This window comes from Canis lupus, chromosome 14 (assembly GCF_011100685.1).
Source record: "Canis lupus familiaris isolate Mischka breed German Shepherd chromosome 14, alternate assembly UU_Cfam_GSD_1.0, whole genome shotgun sequence".
Lineage (NCBI taxonomy): Eukaryota > Metazoa > Chordata > Mammalia > Carnivora > Canidae > Canis > Canis lupus.
In genome coordinates this window covers 34,728,527-34,748,567 of record NC_049235.1, presented here as the reverse complement: position 1 = coordinate 34,748,567, position 20,041 = coordinate 34,728,527, and the positions used below count along the sequence as shown (strand labels likewise).

General features: G+C 34.5%; 1 protein-coding gene and 1 long non-coding RNA gene across 4 annotated transcripts in view; one reads left to right on the top strand and one right to left on the bottom strand.

The window, feature by feature from the left end:
• Positions 1–20,041, bottom strand: part of ABCB5 (ATP binding cassette subfamily B member 5) — a 186,681-nt gene that overhangs the window by 93,053 nt on the left and 73,587 nt on the right. For all 3 annotated transcript variants that reach the window (XR_005369524.1, XM_038557070.1, XM_038557071.1), the window contains exon 17: positions 2,893–3,054. Coding sequence is in view for 2 of the 3 variants with exons in the window: in XM_038557070.1 (XP_038412998.1) it covers positions 2,893–3,054 (162 nt within the window). In the remaining variant the exon portion in view is untranslated. The remainder of the gene's footprint in view (positions 1–2,892; positions 3,055–20,041) is intronic.
• LOC119866670 lies at positions 2,816–5,556 on the top strand. Its single transcript, XR_005369529.1, has 3 exons — positions 2,816–3,064; positions 4,912–5,064; positions 5,409–5,556. It is a non-coding gene; the product is annotated as an uncharacterized LOC119866670 (long non-coding RNA).

The following is a 20,041-nucleotide window of genomic DNA, read 5'->3' as shown; positions in this document are numbered from 1 at the left end:
TTTATCAGGATGAACATTATTTTGGGAGACTACCAATCCATTTTGAATAAGGTGTTTTAAATATTTATATATTTATACCACAAATATTCCACTTTAATTTTCCTAACATTGTGAAACTCTTTAACTTAAGACCTAATAATAGAGTTTTTGTTTAATTTTAATGAAAAATAAGGACATATTACTTCAAAGAAAGATCTCAGTGTAGTAGTTTAAAAAAACATCTCAAAATAGGGTTCATTTAACCATAGCTATTTATTTATTTTAAAAGACTTTTATTTGTGCATGAGAGACACACAGAGAGAGAGAGAGAGAGAGAGAGAGAGAGAGAGAGAGGCAGAGACACAGGCAGAGGGAGAAGCAGGCTCCATGCAGGAAGCCGGACGTGGGACTCTATCCTGAGTCTCCAGGATCAGGCCCTGGGTTGAAGGCGGCGCTTAAACCGCTGAGCCACCAGGGCTGCCCTATATTTATTTTAAATAAGTTTGAAAATATGGAACTTAATAATTTTAGAAATTATTAAGTCTACTCTGGAATGAAAATGATGCAAATTTAACTAGCATATAAAAGCTAATTTATTTATTTATTTATTTATTTATTTATTTATTTATTTATTTATTTATTTATGATTTTATTTATTTATTCCTGAGAGACACAGAGAGAGAGAGGCAGAGATGTAGGCAGAGGGAGAAGCAGGCTCCATGCAGGCAGCCCGATGTGGGACTTGGTCCTGGGACCATGCGATCACACCCAGTGCCAAAGGCACATGCTCAACGGCTGAGCCACCCAGACATCTCTCTAACTTTTACTTTTATTTTTTTAAAGACTTTATTTATTCATGAGAGACAGAGAGAGAGAGAGAGAGACAGAGACAGAGACAGAGAGAGACAGAGTCGCAGGCATAGGGAGAAGCAGGCTCCATGCAGGAAGCCCGATGTGGGACTCGATCCTGGGTCTCCAGGATCAGGCCCTGGGCTTAAGGCAGCGCTAAACCGCGGAGCCACCCGGGCTGCCCTAACTTTTATTTTTAAAGGAAAATATGGCCTAATGTGAAATAAACTGAATTCGAAGTTTTTGAGTCAATATAAGATTATATTTTCAAACTTTTTAAAAATTATCACTGCTTTATAGAAGGATAAAGCTATAAAGAAAGCTAGCGTTTTTGAAGTTTTAAGTTTGATGAAGAGATGGAGGATCATAACTTTCTAAATTGACTAATTTGTGAAATAATATTATTTATTAAGTTTTAAATTTTAATTCCAGCATAGTTAACATACAGTGTTATATTAATTTCACATGTACAATATAGTGATATAGTGATAGATGTATAGATTTAACAATTCTATACATTGCTCAGTGCTGGTCATGATAAATATACTCTTTAATCTGCATCACCTATTTAATCTACAGTCCCTCCCATCTACCTCCCCTTTGGTAACTCAGTTTGTTCTCTATAGTTAAAGAGTCTCTTTCTTTTTTTCCCTCTTGCTTATTATTTTTGTTTGTTTGTTTCTTAAATTCCACATACGAGTGAAATGGTATTTGTCTTTCTCTCACTGACCTATTTCACTGAGTATTATACTCTGTAGCTCCATCCATGTTGTTGCAAATCTCAAGATTTCACTGGTTTTTTATGGCTGAGTAATTTTCTATTGTATATACACACCACATCTTCTTTATCCATTTATCAATTGATGAACACTTGGGTTGCTTCCATAATTTAGCTATTATAAATAAAGACTGTAATAAAGTAGGGGTGCATGTTTCCCTTTGAATTAGTATTTCTGTATTTTTTGGGTAAATACCAAGTAGTGTAATTACTGGATAATAGGATAGTTCTATTTTTAACTTTTTGAGGACCCTTCATACTGTTTTCTACAGTGACTTCAACAGTTTGCATTCCCACCAATAGTGTATGAGGGTTCCTTTTTGTTCACATTTTCACCAACACTTGTTGTTTCTTGGATTTCTTATTTTAGTCATTCTGATGGGTGTGAGGTGATATTTCATTGTAGTTTTGATTTGAATTTCCCTGATGATGAGTGATGTTGAGCATCTTTTCACACTGAACATCTGAATATCTTCTTTGGAGAAATGCCTATTCATGTCTTCTATCCATTTTTAATTGGATTAGCTTTTTTGGTGTTGAGTTGTATAAATCCTTTATATTTGAAATAATAATATTGACATAAAAAATATAATCAGAACGTTTGAAGAAGTGAAATAAGCTGCAAAGAGGTGAGATTTGTTGTCTGTAAATGATTCCATGGACAGAAGGCTACCTTTCAGGTCAAGAGAATAAGGCCGGGCCAGAAGGACAAAGGACAAAGTTAGCTACAGCCTAATTCCTATCATTTATATTAATGTGTCCTAATGAAAAAAACTATGTGAGATCACAGGGCATGCAGAAATATGGACCCTAAAATCAAGGAATTTGCCAGAGTGCTTCCAGCATTATCATGTCTCCTATTGATTGGCTACCATAAGCTTTCTGGTCTACCTGAGATGATATCATTTATACACATACATTTGTGTACACATCTCTTCAGGCATTTATTAAGCAGGCATATATTGAGTGCCCACTGTCAGGCACTGTGTTAGGTGATTTACATAGTAAAGTAAAGTAAATCAGCGTGAAAAAAAAGAACAAACCCTCTGCATGGCTTCTAAGAAATTTCATGATTTGGATTTGTATATAAAAATACAACTATTTTTAAAAAATACAACTATTTTTTATTATTCTACCAACAATCATCTTTACTCATGGAAGGAAGGCTGGCCTCCTTTCTGTTTGTTGCACACCAAGCTCCTTACCATTCAGGACTTCTGTGGTATGATCTCTGAAAAGTTAAAAAAAAAACCCTGCTAACACAGCATTATGTTACATTAACATACCTGTGTCATTGCAAGCGAATAATATAGACCTTGCTTTGCCATTAGTTCAGCATGTGTTCCTTTTTCCACCACCATCCCATCTTTTATGGTCACAATCAGATCTGCACTTTGAATAGTGGAAAGACGATGTGCTATGACAATTGTAGTCCGACCTTTGCTTGCCTACAAAACAGTAAGTATAGAAAATAAATATGAAATTAATAGAAATAAACTGCAATATTCGATAAAGCTAACTGTAGTATTATTTTACTATTTTTAAGATTTATTTGAGAGAGAGTGTGCACTTGCAAATGAGGGGGAGGAGCAGAGGAAGAGGGAGAGAAAGAATCTCAAGCACACTCCCCATGGAGCACAGAGCCTAACACAGAGCTTTATCTCACAACCTGAGATCATGACCTGAGCCAAAATCAAGAGTTGGATGTTCAACCAGTGGAGCCACCCAGGTGTCCCTGTAGTATTATTTTAAATATCAAGGGAACTTATCTGTTAATATAGAAATTTGGACATTAATAGATTAGGGAAGCCAATAAAAATTAGGATAAAAAGAAAGTCAGAAAGTTAATTAGATTATAATTTAGTGGATTTATAAAATTATAGTATCTTGAACTTGACAGGAAACTAAAGATCATTTAATCTGAGCTATGTAATAGCTGCGTAGCTATTAGTAACTAAAAAGTAATCCAATAACTTCTTCATCTCTAAAATGAGGATATTACTTAACTGGTTGGGTATGAATTCAAGGTAATAATACATGTCTTTAACTTTTTCACAAGTATCTTAGACATATGAAAAAATACACATAAATGTATAGATCAATGCATTTCACAAGCCAAATATATCCAATGCATAGTATCCAGATTTTAAAAAGGTCGTACTAGCACCCTGAGACCTTCTTCAATCATTGTTACTGTTCATCTACACCAACAGTAATCACTATCCTGACTTTAAACAGCATGGATTAGTTTTGATTTTCTGTTGTATTTTACATAAGTGGAACCATGCAGTATATACCCTTCTATGTCTGTGAATCTTTGTTCAACATTATGTTTTCTGATATTCATCCATTTTGTTGTATATAGTTGTAGATCATTTGTTCTTATTACTGAATAAAATTCCATTGTATATACCACAGTTTATTTATCCATACTATTGCTGATTGGCATTTGGATACTTTCAGGGTTTTTTTTCTATTATGAATAGATTCCTATACATGTTTATTTGATGAACATATGTACAGAATTCTACTAGTTACATAGAGGAGGAGAAGAACTGCTGAGTCATATGCTTTAGATTCCTTCAAATAGCTTTTTAAAGTGATTGCTCCAATTTATAAACCCCCCAAAGTACAGGAGAGTTATGACTACCCTATATTCTCACTAATACTTGGTACTTTCTTTGGTAGATGGGTACTATCATATTGTGGCTTTATTTGTATTTCTCTGGTGACTCATTAAGTTGAACAATTTTCATATGGTTGGTGACAATATGGATATTCTCTGTTGTGAATTATCAGGTTTTGCTTGGTTTTCTGTTGGAACTGTTTTATTCTTATCAGTTTTCAGGACTTGTTTAGATATTCTATATACGAGGACTTAGTCACCTAAGATGTATTACAGCGATTTCCCCCCCGCCCCATCAAGTGGTTGTTTTTCACTCTTTATGATATCTTTAGGAACAGAATTAAAAAATTTTGGGACGCCTGGGTGGCTTATCGATTGAGCATCTGCCTTTGGCTCAAGGCATAATCCCGGAATCACGGGACTGCGTCCCACATCGGGCTCCCTGCATGGAGCCTGCTTCTCCCTCTACCTATATCTCTGCCTCTCTCTCTCTGTCTCTCATGAATAAATAAATAAAATCTTTTAAAAAATTAGTGAAGTGCAATTTCTCAACTTTTTGTATAATTTATGTTTTTTTGTGTTCTATTTTAGGAAATCTTTACATAAATCTTTAATATCACATAGATGTTTTCCTATTTTTTTATCTTATAATGTTTACCATTTTGTCTTTCTTATTTAGATCTGTAATTTATCCAGAATTGACTTTTGTATGTGATGTAAAGTAGGAGTCAATGTACATTTTCCCATATAGTTATACAATTGTTCCAGCAGCATTTTTGAAAAGGCCATCTTTACTTTATGTACTGCAGAGTCGTCTTTGTCATTAAATCAGGTGACCATTACTTTGTGTCTGTTTTTGTATTCTGTATAATGTTCTACTATTCAGTAGCATCAATGCTACCATGTCTTAACTACTACAGACTTAAAATAGGCTTTGATATCTGCTAATCTCAGTCTTTCAGCTTTATTGCTTCTCTACAAGACTGTCATGACTATTCTTGAAATAATGTATTTTCTATAAGTGCCTAGCATAATAACATACTTTTGGCATACTATAGGCACAGCAAAAATTTTTGGTGCTCAAGAACTGATAGCTAATATTATTAGTATTAAAAATACTGCTCTATTACTGCTATTTACCTTTATAGTTCTTATTTTCATTTTTATCTATTACAGAAAAGGAAATTGGAATTCAGTCACTGGAAGGACTTGTACTAGAATCTGGTATGGCATTCTCTAGGTTCTGAAAAGTGTTGCTCCATGCAGATGTACTTGATAAAGCAGATGAGTATGTCAGATTCAATTCCAAGCTTAGAAGAAAACTTCTCAGAACACATTATTAAGATTAAATAATAATGTGGAAACAGATTAATGATAAAATATTATATGGAAAAAGTTCATATCTTGTCTTTTTTTTAAATTTTTATTTATTTATGATAGTCACAGAGAGAGAGAGAGAGAGAGAGAGAGGCAGAGACACAGGCAGAGGGAGAAGCAGGCTCCATGCACCGGGAGCCCGACGTGGGATTCGATCCCGGGTCTCCAGGATCACGCCCTGGGCCAAAGGCAGGTGCCAAACCGCTGCGCCACCCAGGGATCCCCATATCTTGTGTTATAACTATGTTATAACACTATGCTCTACAGACTATGTAGGTCCTGACCTACTGGTCCTGACCACTGATAAAAGTAAAAAGGTTTCCATGTAGATGTACCTTAGCTAGTTTGTTTCAAGCATAGATATTAAGAATCCTTAAAACAGATAAAAAAAAGAGAAAAAAAAAGGATACTTTAACATCTATCCAAGGTAGGGTCTCTCCCTGTTATGACCTCAATAACATTGTAATAATTGGACTAATTATTATTCAAAGCATGTAAATGCATATTATATTTAACCTACCTCTTCTGTCACACAGAGTAGATAATACAGAGAGTTGTTTCTATCTCCAGCAGCCCTACCTATTTCATGCTTCTTTTCTAAAAATATGAGATAATGAGATATGACTAGCACCAAATTTCCCTTGATTTTTTGAGGTTGAAAGCAGATCATCACATTGCATGAATAGCTAATGAAATTTTATGAACAATAGACTAAGAAGACTCATGTTACAGGAGTTATTACATGCTAATTAAGTACAAATAGTAAACAATCTCATGTGTAAATAGTGTATTGTGTTTACAAAGGAAAACATAATTTTCAATAATTTCTCCATTATTTATGTTCTCTGGAATCCTAGGTTTGAATTTTTTTTTTTTTGCCAATTTCTGGATCTGTGATCTCAGACTAGATACTTAACCTCCCTGATTCTTAGTTTCCTCATTTGTTAAATGGGGAAACTTATGCTACCTATATTTTAGGGCCACTGTGCAGATTAATGTTCTTGGTACCATATCTTGCACATGGGAAGTTCTTAGGAAATAACTGATTTTTTTTTTTTTAAGGAGGAAAGAGAGAGCACATGTGTGTTGGTGGGAGGGGTGGGGAGGGAGTGAATCTTAAGAGGTAGAGAGTGAGAGAATCTCCACACTGTGTGTGGAGCCTTATTGAGTCTTAGGGCTCAATCTCAAGACTCTGAGATCAAGACATAAGCTGAAATAAAGAGTCAGACATCTAATTGACTGAGCAACCCAGGAACCCCATAAATAACTGATCTTAAATCATTAGTCAAGTATCTTCAAGCTGCAGACCCTTGAGTATTTACTGAGGGTAATTCCAAAGCCCTTGCAGAGCTAATAAGAGGAGCAAAAAAGAATTACAACATAAAGTAATAAATGTATAACAGAAGTTACATAAAAATACTACAGGAGCACAGAAGTAATTAACTGTCTAGTTGAATAGAGAGATTGCCAAACAGATGACTTTTGAGTTGTGTCTTAATGAATGGACAGCAGTTTGCCAAGTGGGAAAAAGGTGGGGCAATTATGACAGAGGCTACACAGCAAGAACAGACAGTTGGGCCTAAAAGAACATGGGTTTCTAAAAAATATTTAAATTCACATTTAGCAGAGGTGTATGAAGAATAGAAGGTCATGGGACTAGGAATAGAATTTGGGGTTAGTTCATATAAAGCAATCTAAACAGTGTTTCTTCTGTAGGGAATACAACTAATTGGAGATTTCTGAATGAGGAAATGGTTTATATAAATGATATTTGTTCTTTACAAATAAGTCATCATTCTATATCTACATATGGATACAGGACTTTCAAGGTCTTTCTCAACCCTTAGATTCTATTTTTTTCCTAGAGCCCAATCCTACCATGTTTTTGAGATTTAAGAGACTGTAAAAAGATCAAGGTAAAAATGACTGATGCTGTAGTGAATAAATATAGGCATGATAGTTTGAATTGTTTTTACTACCTTTTTTCTTTTTACTTGAGACAACTGAATATAAATACCTTAAATATTAAATATATATTAAATTATATATGTGTGTGTATAATTTTAATTGCAAATGACTCACATTAGTTTTATCTTTTATTCTTTAAGGATTTTAAAATTTATTTATTTGAGTGAGGGTGAGAGAGAGACTTCTGTTTTCAACTCAACTGGACTATCAGGAATAAGATTTATCCTCCCATCTGAAACCAAGAAAACAATTAGAAAAATATATGGAGAACTGGTGTTCAAAAGACTCAACATTATCAGGCAGTGAAGCACAGTGATCCCTGAGATACTTAAAACTTACAATTGTCCCAGATTATTGCCTTGAAAGAATTTCCAGGGTGTATTGCAGGGAGGAGGAACACAGGTGGAACTTACTTGATTTACTGGGTTAAGAAGGTGGAGCTAAGAGTCTGGGAAGATGAAGGCAGCAAGAATTCACAGAGAAGAGTGCTGGAGAGGAAAGAAATGCTGAAAGAAAACTTAGAAGATCTTTAGAGGACCCCTTTAAAGTATTCAGCAGATAACTGACTGCAGAACAATGTGAAGAAACTATTCAAGGCTGGAGAGAGAGCTCTTTGAAAGGAATAGAGGGTACCACACCCAACATTCCTAGAGAACAGGAAATTGCCTATTCTAAACAGCATGACTATAAAATTTCAAAATATATAGAGGTATTGAGTAGAGTATTAAAGAATCATGCCTCAATAGTAGAGAATAAGTTGCACTAGACTAAAGATGGCTCTAATCTAGCCTAACAAAAATTAAAAGAGAAGAAAAAAATTAAATTGTTCCTAACTTAAAATTCCCTCTCAGCAAATATTAAGAAAAACAAAAACAAAAATAAAACAGGACCCAGTATCGTAAAATTCACAATTTTTGACACCCAATAAAAAATGACCTGGCAAGCAAAATAGCAAGAAAAATACAACCAACAATGAGATGAAAAATCAAGTAATCAAACTGCTCCAGACCTAATACAGGTGTAAGAATTAGTAGACAAGGACATTAAAACAATTATTGTAACTCTATCTCATATATCCAAAAAATTAAGTAGACATATCTGAACTATAAAAATAACCATAAGCATTTTCTAGGTATGAAAAATACAATGTCTATGAAAAAAAAACATAGTAAATGGGAATGATGAATTAAATATTGTGGAAGAAAAAGCAAGTGAACTCAAAGACAGCAATTGAAATGATTCAAAATTAAACACAGAGAGAAAAGATAATAAAAATATATTAAGAAAATATCAATAAGGTGTAAGACAAAATCAATCAGCATAATGTATGTGTAATTGGTATTCCTGAGGTGGGGTAAAAAAAATTTGAAGGAACAATGGTAAAATGTTTCCACATTTGATGAGAGCTTTGACTTCACATATCCAAGAAGCTCAACACAAAAGCATTAAGGAAACTACTCCAAGGTATATCAAAATCAAATTATTTAGTAGTAGAGATAAAGAAGAAAATCTTAAAAGCAGCCATAGGTTAAAAAAAAAAAAAAAGACACATTACATAGAAAGGAGCAAAGATAAAAATGACAGTAGATTTCTCATCAGAACAAATGCATGTAAAAAGTCAGCTGAGCAATGTCTTTAGAATACTGAAAGAAAACAAAAAGCAAACAACTCTCAGCCTCAATTTATATATCCAGAAAAGTATATTTTTCAGAGATGAAGGTGAAGCAATGACTTTTTCAGATATATAAAACCTGAAATTATTCATCAACAGTAGAACTGTGCTACACTGAAGGAAGTCCTTCAAGTAAAAGGAAATGATGCCAAATGGAAACATGGATATACACAAAGAAATAAAGAGCACTAGAAATGGTAACTATATGGAGAATTATATGATTTTTCCTTATTATTTAAATCTCATAAAAAATGACTAATCAAAAAACAAAAAACAATGTAGCATGCGGCTTATAACATATGTTTATACTTATGATAAGTATATATATAAAATATATATATAAATAAGTGAAATGTCTAATAATAGCTCAAAGGTCAGAAATGGAGGAATGGAAGTATACTAATGTAAGGTCTACTGTATGTGAGGTGTTGTAATATCATTTAGAGGGAGATTGTAATAAGTTAAAGATGTAAACAATAAACTCTAAACCCATCACTGAAATAGCAAAGAGTTATAGCTAAAACTCACAAAAGAGATAAAAGAGGATTATAAAAAGTACTCATTTGGATTAACAACCAAATAAAGGCAGAACACAAGGAAAACAGGAATCAACAGTAGGAAAAAAAATAGCAAGATGGTCTACTTATATTTCACCTTGGCAATGATTACATTAAATATAAATGTCTAAATACACCAACTAAAAGTCAGGGATTGTCAGACTGAATACAACAGGCAAGATCCAGCTATATGCCACTTATAAGAAACACATTTTAAATACAAAGACACAAATAGGTCATCAATAAATGGATGGAAAAGATATACCATGCTAACACTAAGTAAAAGATAAATGGATAAAGAAGATGTGGTTTATGTATACAATGGAATATTACTCAGCCATTAGAAATGACAAATACCCACCATTTGCTTCAACGTGGATGGAACTGGAGGGTATTATGCTGAGTGAAATGAGTCAATCAGAGAAGGACAAACATTATATGTTCTCATTCATTTGGGGAATATAAATAATAGTGAAAGGGAATAGAAGGGAAGGGAGAAGAAATGTGTGGGAAATATCAGAAAGGGAGACAGAACGTAAAGACTGCTAACTCTGGGAAACGAAATAGGGGTGGTGGAAGGGGAGGAGGGCGGGGGGTGGGGATGAATGGGTGATGGGCACTGAGGGGGGCACTTGACAGGATGAGCACTGGGTGTTATTCTGTATGTTGGCAAATTGAACACCAATAAAAAACAAATTTATTATTAAAAAAAATAAATGAAACAATAAAAAATAAAAAATAAATGAAACAATAAACAGAAGCATAATTGTAATTAGATATGAAATCTGCATTTTCAAAAGATTATAATAAAATTAATAAAGATGGAATAGATTTGAAAAAAAATCATATGCTCATTTCAGTAGATTCAGAAAAAGCATTTGACAAAGTATAATACACAGTCATGATAAAAAACCCTCAACAAAGTGGGTTTAGAAGGAACATACCTCAACATAATAAAGGCCATGTAAGAAAAAGCTACAGTTAACATCATGCACAATGGTGAAAAACAGAGCTTTTCCCCTAAGGTCAGGAACAAGATAAGGATGTTCACGCTTACCACTTTTATTCAACATGGTACTGGAAGTCCTTACCATAACAATCAGACATGAGGAAGGAATAAAAGGCATCCACAATGGTAAGGAAGAAATAAAACTTTCACTATCTGCAGATGACATGATAATATGTATAGAAAACCATAAAGATTCTACCAAAAAACTACTGGAACTGATATCTGAATTTAGTAAGGTCACAAGGTACAAAACCAATATATAGAAATCCATTGCATTTGTATATGCTAATGATGAAGTAGCAGAAAGAGAAATAAGAAAGCAATCCCATTTGCAATTGTACCCAAAATTATAAAATATGTAGGAATAAACTTAACCAAAGAGGTGAAGGACCTGTACTCTGAAAACTATAAAACCCTGATGAAAGAAACTAACGATGACAGAAACAAATGGAAAGATACCCATGAGCATGGATTGGAAGAACAAATATTGTTAAAATGTTCATGCTACACAAAGAAATCTACAGATTTCTTTTCCTCCTCTTCCTCTTCCTCCTTTTTTTTTTTCTAAAGTAAGTTCTATGACCAATGTGAGGCTTAAACTCATGACCCTGAGATCAGAGTCACATGCTTTATCAACTGAGCCATATTTTCATATATTATAGAATGTAAAAGGTGCCCTGCAATCTACAGATTTAATGCAATCACTACCAAAGTACCAATAGCATTTTTCACAGAACTAGAACCAATAATGCTAAAATTTGTATGGAACCACAAAGTATGTTAACTACACTGGAATTAAATTTAAAAAATAAAACAGAATAAAGAGCAAAGGATATAACCAGGCTAGAGAGGTTTATTTTGTAATGATAAAGGGGTCAATTCATCAAAAGGACATGAATCTTGACTCTTTATGCACATAATAGAGCTCCAAAATACATGACACCAAAATAGATACAACTGCAAATCCCCAAATACAAATCCACAAATCCACACAATAATAATTCAAGTATTCAATACCCTTCTCCCAATAATTTATAGAAGTAGCTAGAGAATCTGGAAGACTTGAATAATACTATTAACCAACTTGATATAATTGATGTTTATAGAACACTCTACCCTACAAACAGCAAAATGGCCATTACTTCCAAGTAAACATAAACTACTTCCCAATAGATCATATTCTGTCTATGTTATTCCATAAAACAACTCTTAACAAATTTAAAACAATTCAAGTCATACAAAGTATGTTCTCTGACTACACTGGAATTAAATTAGAAATTAATATAGAAAAAAAAGAAATTAATATAGAAAGATCTCTGGAAAATCCCCAAATACTTGGAAACCAAATAGTAATTCTCAAGTAAATGGCCTCAGATCCAGCCTAAGAAACAACAAAAGAGCAAGTTAAACTCAAAATAAGCAGAAGACAGGATATAATAAAGATCCGAGTAGAAACCAGTTAAATATAAAAGAGGAAAATAAGCCAGAAAGAGAGAAATACATCAGTGTAACAGAACAGAGTCCAGAAAAAGACATACACATAAATGGAAAATTAGCTTTTTCACAAAGGTGCAAAAACAATTCAGTGAAGACAATCTTTTCAGCAAATGGTGCTGAAACAACTGCAAGTCTATATGCAAACAAAACAAACAACAATAAAACAAACTTCAAACCATATCTGGCACCCTGGACAGAAATTTACACAAAATTGATCCTAAATCTAAATGTAAGAACTAAAACTATAATACTTCTAGAAAAATGTTGGGAAAAAATTTTTGTGATCTTGGATTTGGCAAAACCATCTTAAATAGAACACTAAAAGCTTGATTTATAAAAGAAAATAATTATAAATTAAGCTTCGTAAAAATTAAAAAGTTCTGTTCTTTGGATGACACTCATAGGGAAATGGAAGGACAAGTATAAGATGGGAAGAAATATTTTCCAATCTTTTTTCTGATAAAATTCTTATATCCAGAAATACAAAGAATATGTAAAGAACTCTCAAAATTCAATGATAAGAAAACAAATGACCCAATTAAAAAATGGGCACAACATCTGAACAGACACTTTGACAAAGAAGAGATATGGATGGTCAAGAAGCATATAAAAATGTTCAACATCATTAGTCATCAGGATAATGCAAATTAAAACAATAATGAAATGCCACTACACATTTATTCCAATGGCTAACATTAAAATGCCTGGCTATAGGGGAATTTTAAAAAAGAAAACCATATCTGGGGGCATCACAATGCCAGATTTCAGGTTGTACTACAAAGCTGTGGTCATCAAGACAGTGTAGTACTGGCACAAAAACAGACACATAGATCAGTGGAACAGAATAGAGAATCCAGAAGTGGACCCTGAACTTTATGGGCAACTAATATTCGATAAAGGAGGAAAGACTATCCATTGGAAGAAAGACAGTCTCTTCAATAAATGGTGCTGGAAAAATTGGACATCCACATGCAGAAGAATGAAACTAGACCACTCTCTTGCACCATACACAAAGATAAACTCAAAATGGATGAAAGATCTAAATGTGAGACAAGATTCCATCAAAATCCTAGAGAAGAACACAGGCAACACCCTTTTTGAACTCGGCCATAGTAACTTCTTGCAAGATACATCCACGAAGGCAAAAGAAACAAAAGCAAAAATGAACTATTGGGACTTCATCAAGATAAGAAGCTTTTGCACAGCAAAGGATACAGTCAACAAAACTCAAAGACAACCTACAGAATGGGAGAAGATATTTGCAAATGACATATCAGATAAAGGGCTAGTTTCCAAGATCTATAAAGAACTTATTAAACTCAACACCAAAGAAACAAACAATCCAATCATGAAATGGGCAAAAGACATGAAGAGAAATCTCACAGAGGAAGACATAGACATGGCCAACATGCACATGAGAAAATGCTCTGCATCACTCGCCATCAGGGAAATACAAATCGAAACCATAATGAGATACCACCTCACACCAGTGAGAATGGGGAAAATTAACAAGGCAGGAAACAACAAATGTTGGAGAGGATGTGGAGAAAGGGGAACCCTCTTGCACTGTAGGTGGGAATGTGAACTGGTGCAGCCACTCTGGAAAACTGTGTGGAGGTTCCTCAAACAGTTAAAAATATACCTGCCCTATGACCCAGCAATTGCACTGTTGGGGATTTACCCCAAAGATACAAATGCAATGAAACGCCGGGACACCTGCACCCCGATGTTTCTAGCAGCAATGGCCACGATAGCCAAACTGTGGAAGGAGCCTCGGTGTCCAACGAAAGATGAATGGATAAAGAAGATGTGGTTTATGTATACAATGGAATATTACTCAGCTATTAGAAATGACAAATACCCACCATTTGCTTCAACGTGGATGGAACTGGAGGGTATTATGCTGAGTGAAGTAAGCCAGTTGGAGAAGGACAAACATTATATGTTCTCATTCATTTGGGGAATATAAATAATAGTGAAAGGGAATATAAGGGAAGGGGGAAAGAATGTGTGGGAAATATCAGAAAGGGAGACAGAACGTAAAGACTGCTAACTCTGGGAAACGAACTAGGGGTGGTAGAAGGGGAGGAGGGCGGGGGGTGGGAGTGAATGGGTGACGGGCACTGGGGGTTATTCTGTATGTTAGTAAATTGAACACCAATAAAAAATAAATTAAAAAAAACAAAAACAAAAACAAAAACAAAAAACAAAACAAAACAAAACAAAAAAATGCCTGGCTATCCCAAGTGTTGGCAAGTATGTGAAGTTGCTGTAATTCTCATATTTATAGAATGTAAAAGGAAAATAATTTGGTGGTTCATTTAAAATTTAAACAGGGATCCCTGGGTGGCGCAGCGGTTTGGCGCCTGCCTTTGGCCCAGGGCGTGATCCTGGAGACCCGGGATCGAGTCCCACGTCGGGCTCCCAGTGCATGGAGCCTGCTTCTCCCTCTGCCTGTGTCTCTGCCTCTCTTTCTCTCTCTCTGTGACTATCATAAATAAATAAAAATTTAAAAAAAAATTTAAACATACTCCTACCATAAGGTCTACCCATTTAAATCCTAGATATTTACCTCCGAGAAATAAAAGTGTATGTCCACAGAAGACTTACCTATAAATGTTCAGAGCAACGTTATATGTAATATCCAAAAACTGTAAACAAACTAAATAACTTAAATGGGCATCAATACCAAGGAGCTCAAACAGTGGTACATTCATACAATGGAATATAACCCACCAACAAAGAGGAACTATTGATACATTTCACAACATGGATGGTCTGAAAACAATTATGCTGAGTGCAAGAAGTCGGGCAGGACAGAATACATAATGTGTGATTCCATTTACACAAAGTTCTAGAAAATACATGGTAATCTATACCAGCAGTAAACAAATCAGTGGTTGATAAGAATGCAGCAGTGGGTGCTGAGTTAGGGTTGAGATGGAGTGTTTACAAAAAGCATGTGAAAATTTTGGGGAGTGACGGATCTACTATGTTGACTGTGGTGATTTCACAAGTGTACACATAGGCCCAAACTTTTCTAATTGTGTACTTTCATATGGGCAGTTTAAGTCAATTAAATCTCAAAAAAAAAAAGCTGTTAAATAAAATGTCGAACAGAAGAATCATCTGTATTTATAGCATCCAAGTTGGCCATTTCTGGAGTTCTATAAGAATACTGAATGAGATAGAGGCATTTTAATGACTATTATGCAAATGTAATCATAAAGAGGATTGAGGAGCAACTAACTGTATTGTAGGTAGGATGATTTATTTTTCTTAGTTTCTGTAAGGTCTGACAATGTACGCATAATTATGTGGTTAATTGGCACTTACTAGCATATGTGTTTCTCAAGATGGTATTTATGTGTAACATAATCTGCAGAAGAGAGGTCTAAACACTAAAATTCTTAGTGCTTCCTTTATATTTCATATTGCCAAATACATAGAATTTTTTAAAACTAATGAGTGATGATAATTGGGAAGAGAATTTTTATGGTTTGCTTTTTGTTTCCCACAGTTTCCTATTTACTTGTATGTGGTAATTCTAAGCCTGGTTTATACAGAAGCATCCTAATGAATGGTATAATAAAATTGGTAAAAATGTGATTTTTTTTTGCTTTAGTTTCTAAAATAAACTTTATTTTAGAATAATTTTAGATTTAGGGAAAATCTGCAAAGATACAATATTCACGTATCCTGCACACAGTATCTCCCAGTGTCAACATCTGACATTCCTACGGTGCATTTGTTACAACAAATGAACCAGTATCAATACATTATTAACTAAACATACTTTATTCAGATTTCCTTAATTTTTACTTATTATCCTTTTTCTGCTCCCAGATCTCCTTCAGAATACATTACATTTAACCATCATGTCTCCTCAGGCTCCTGTTGGTTGTGACAATTTCTCAGATATTCTTATTTTTTATGAACATGATAGTTTTGAGGAATACCAGTCAGATACTTTGTAGAATCTCTCAATTTGGGTTTGTCCAATGTGCCTAGTTTTTAGAGTTAAGACATTCAGCCTATTCTAATCCCACTTTTCCCATTCAAATTTAATTGTATTCTGGGTCTTGGAGACCCTGAGACTTGCCTCCAGCACCTTAAAGGGGAATGAATCTAAGAATGTTATTGTTGAGTGGGTATGCATTAGGACCACCAGTGCAGAGGTGAAAACACTGAGACACCCAGGCTCCTGGTCCATAGCACTCTCATTTATTCAATTACATTTCCTTGAGGTGACAAATGTTATTTTCAGAAAGCAACCAGTTCTCAAACCTAATTGATGAGGCTATAAGATATTACCAATTGGCTCAATGATTTCACAATACTGCTAAACATTTCTCAAAGCAAATTAATATGTATGAAATTTACTTAAAAATATAAAATGGCAAAAAAATATAAAAGGGCACATATAATACAGAGACTCTAAGGAGAATGTAGGGGAAAAGAAGTTGTAAAATCAATCAGGAGGCTGTAATTAGAAAAGATTTGAGAATGGTGTGCAGCCTCATGACATAATCAGAATTATGAAGTTTCTTGATGCAGGTTGTATTATTCTAAACCTTTTCTTCATGGCAGTCTTACTTCACAGGCATTTTTGTAGGCCTCTCTTCTAATATTTCTTCACTCATTAGGCATTACATATGGAACAACTTTATTTATTTTGCAAAAGTTCATGCTGTTGTCTGAATCTGAAAACTGACAGTAAGGGACGACATTTCTGCAGTTGTGCCTTAGTGAGCACTGATGTTCCTGCAGATTGGAATGGCCTGCACTTACCCATCTGTACTATCTTTACTCTGCCAGGCTCCTGTCTAAACTCTAAATATTTGATTAAGGTATATATTATATTACAGTTTAATCCATTTTAGCATGAATGAGTGTCTGAGTGTATCAAATAAATCACAGAAATGCCTAATACTTTAAAAGGGAAAAAACTAGGCATGCCTGGCTGGTTCAGTCAGTAGAGATGTCACTATTGATCTCCCTGGGTTGTAAGTTTGAGGCCCATATTAGTAGTAGAGGTCACTTAATTTTTTTTATTTTTTTATTTTTTTTATTATTATTTTTTTTCACTTAATTTTTTTTAAAAGGGGGGGGGGGTGTTGGGGATCCCTGGGTGGCTCAGCGGTTTAGCGCCTGCCTTCAGCCGGGGGCTGATCCTGGAGTCCCGGGATTGAGTCCCATGTTGGGCTCCCTGCATGGAGCCTGCTTCTCCCTCTGCCTGTATCTCTGCCTCTCTCTCTCTCTCTTTCATGAATAAATAAAATCCTTTAAAAAAGGGGGGTGGTGGTGGAAACTGTGCTTTGAAAAACCTATAAACCTATAAAATGAGCTTACAATTATACATTCAAGGTGCTATAAAATACACTACAAAAATACAGCTCCACTACATCATGAATGTGACCTAAAACTGATGTACTGGCCAAACAACATTAATTGTTTCAGACTTAAAACATAGAGGAGAGATTTTGAGAGTCAAGGCCTCCTAGAAAACTGGTCAAAGAAATCTGAGCTGATGCTTTTCTTTTTTTTTTTTTAAACAAGAATTACTGTGAAAATAAGGGAGATAGTGGAATCCATTCCACTGAATTTTCAGATGCCTCAGAGAAGATGTGGTAGATTTTCAATAACTCTTTGTTGCTGTTAGTTCTTCTAGAGAGTACCAATTTGAAAGAACTTCCTAGTATCTTCTCCCCTCCTTCATAGTTTAAACAAAGCTAAAAGCCAGACTTTAAGGTATTTAACCAAAGGAAGGTCAACAGGAAGGTAGGTCTCTACTTCACACTTTGTTTGGCATTTCTTTAGATTCTTTGCAATTCCATGCACAATAATAAATCATCAGGTAATTAGCTTGCACTTTGAAATAGAGGATGTTTTAAAACATCCCTCATGGAAATGCTAGGGCAGAGATAAGGGCCTGAGGGAGGCTAGCTAGCTTTTCATCAATGATGGTCAAGCGCCTTGAATAAAGGTAGGCAAAAGGAAAAGAAGAACAATGCAAAGCTCTGAACATTTGAAAGGCCTGAATTTGACTGGTGGGTCAGTTAATAGGGGTAGTAATACACTCTCTGAAGAAGCCTGTAAACAGAGTTCTCAGGTCCCACAGCAAGTTCCCACTGACTTGCCTCCTAGCAGGTTGGCTCAGGTGAACTTGGGGCTCACTGATATATACTCCATGATGCAATGCAATCTGTGATCTTCAAGTTTTTTTTATTTTTAGGTTGCAAAATCCTTTTATTAAATGAAAGCACATGTGGGAACTTAATAGACTTAAATAAACTATACAGATTAATGGTTAGTTGCCATTTGAATTTTTGGAGATGGTGGTGCATGGCCCTACCTTCTACTCCACCCTATCTCTCTCCTTTTCCTCAAGAGGCTCCTGGAAAACCCTAGTTACCCTAGTACTCCAAGAATACAGTCTGAAAAACCTCTCATTACTGTTTTATAAACTTCCACCTCTTTCAGCTACTGGATTTTAATTGACCATCTGCTATAAGAAAGTCTCTATGGTAGTTATATGGGAAACAGGATTTTTGGTGTATTAACTACCTTATTATGATGCTGAAAGCCACTTGGCTTGCCATTCTTTTGAGTCAACACTGGTTCCATAGCTGAACAATGTAGAATTACTGTCAGGCCACTTCACCTGTCTGAAAATGCTTTTTCTCTTATAAAATGAAGTGACAAGTTGTAAAATATTAGGCCCTTAGAAGCCATATTTAATGCGACTCACCTCCTACTCAACCTCTTCTTTTCAGCTTGCAGAGATCTACTCATGTGAAAATATGTATACTTACATTAAGACTCTTTAGAGAGTAAAACACATTCAAAATCTAAACTCTTTGCTGAGATGAGGCCACATGTATTGCCTAATGAGCAATGTGGAATAGTACTCTATAATACAATGTTTTCTTTTTATAATCTGAAATATCTCCACCTTCCCTTCTAAATAAGTTAGCAATTGATAATAATAAAATTATTTATAGCCATTTAATATCTTTCTCCTTCATCTAACTTAATTAAGCAAATATCTGTGAAGAAATTACAACAAAAAGTAAATGATGAAGTAAATGGTGGCTAGGAAGAGAAAATGCTACAATAATTTGCTCATCTTACTTCCAAGAGGGAATAATATCTTATCTAGCCCAGAATACTGACCAATAAAAAATACATCAGAGATATTTTATTTGGTAGCTATTAGAAAAATTAATATCTTATATAGAAAGTTTTCTTATCTGTGGGGGAGGACGAGACTTAGGAATAATTTAAATTTATAGAAATTATCAAGATACTTATAGAAAAACATTTTGCTATATTTTAAGGCTTTTTATTGTATGTTTTTAAGACTCTAAAATGTCCTGCTAAGTAATGATGATTTAAATCCATTTGTGAAAGAAAAAAACATTAGCTATATATAAAATAGGATCAAAATAAGCAGCTTAAGAGGACAAAAGTGAGTCTATTATAAGCTGACATGGGAGCCTCAATTTGGGGTATGGTTTGTTTCTTTCCCAAGGAGGCAATGTAGTTTTAGAAGGAGGTTAGTGGCGCTTTTTTTTTCTGTCTTTAAAAAAAAATTCTGGTAAAATATACATAACACGAAATTTACCATTCTAACCATTTTTAAGGGTAATGTCCTCTGGGAGCTGAGAGGCCAATTCCTTTTATGTCACTATTCTTTTATACTCAGGCTTAGATTGCCATTCTTTTT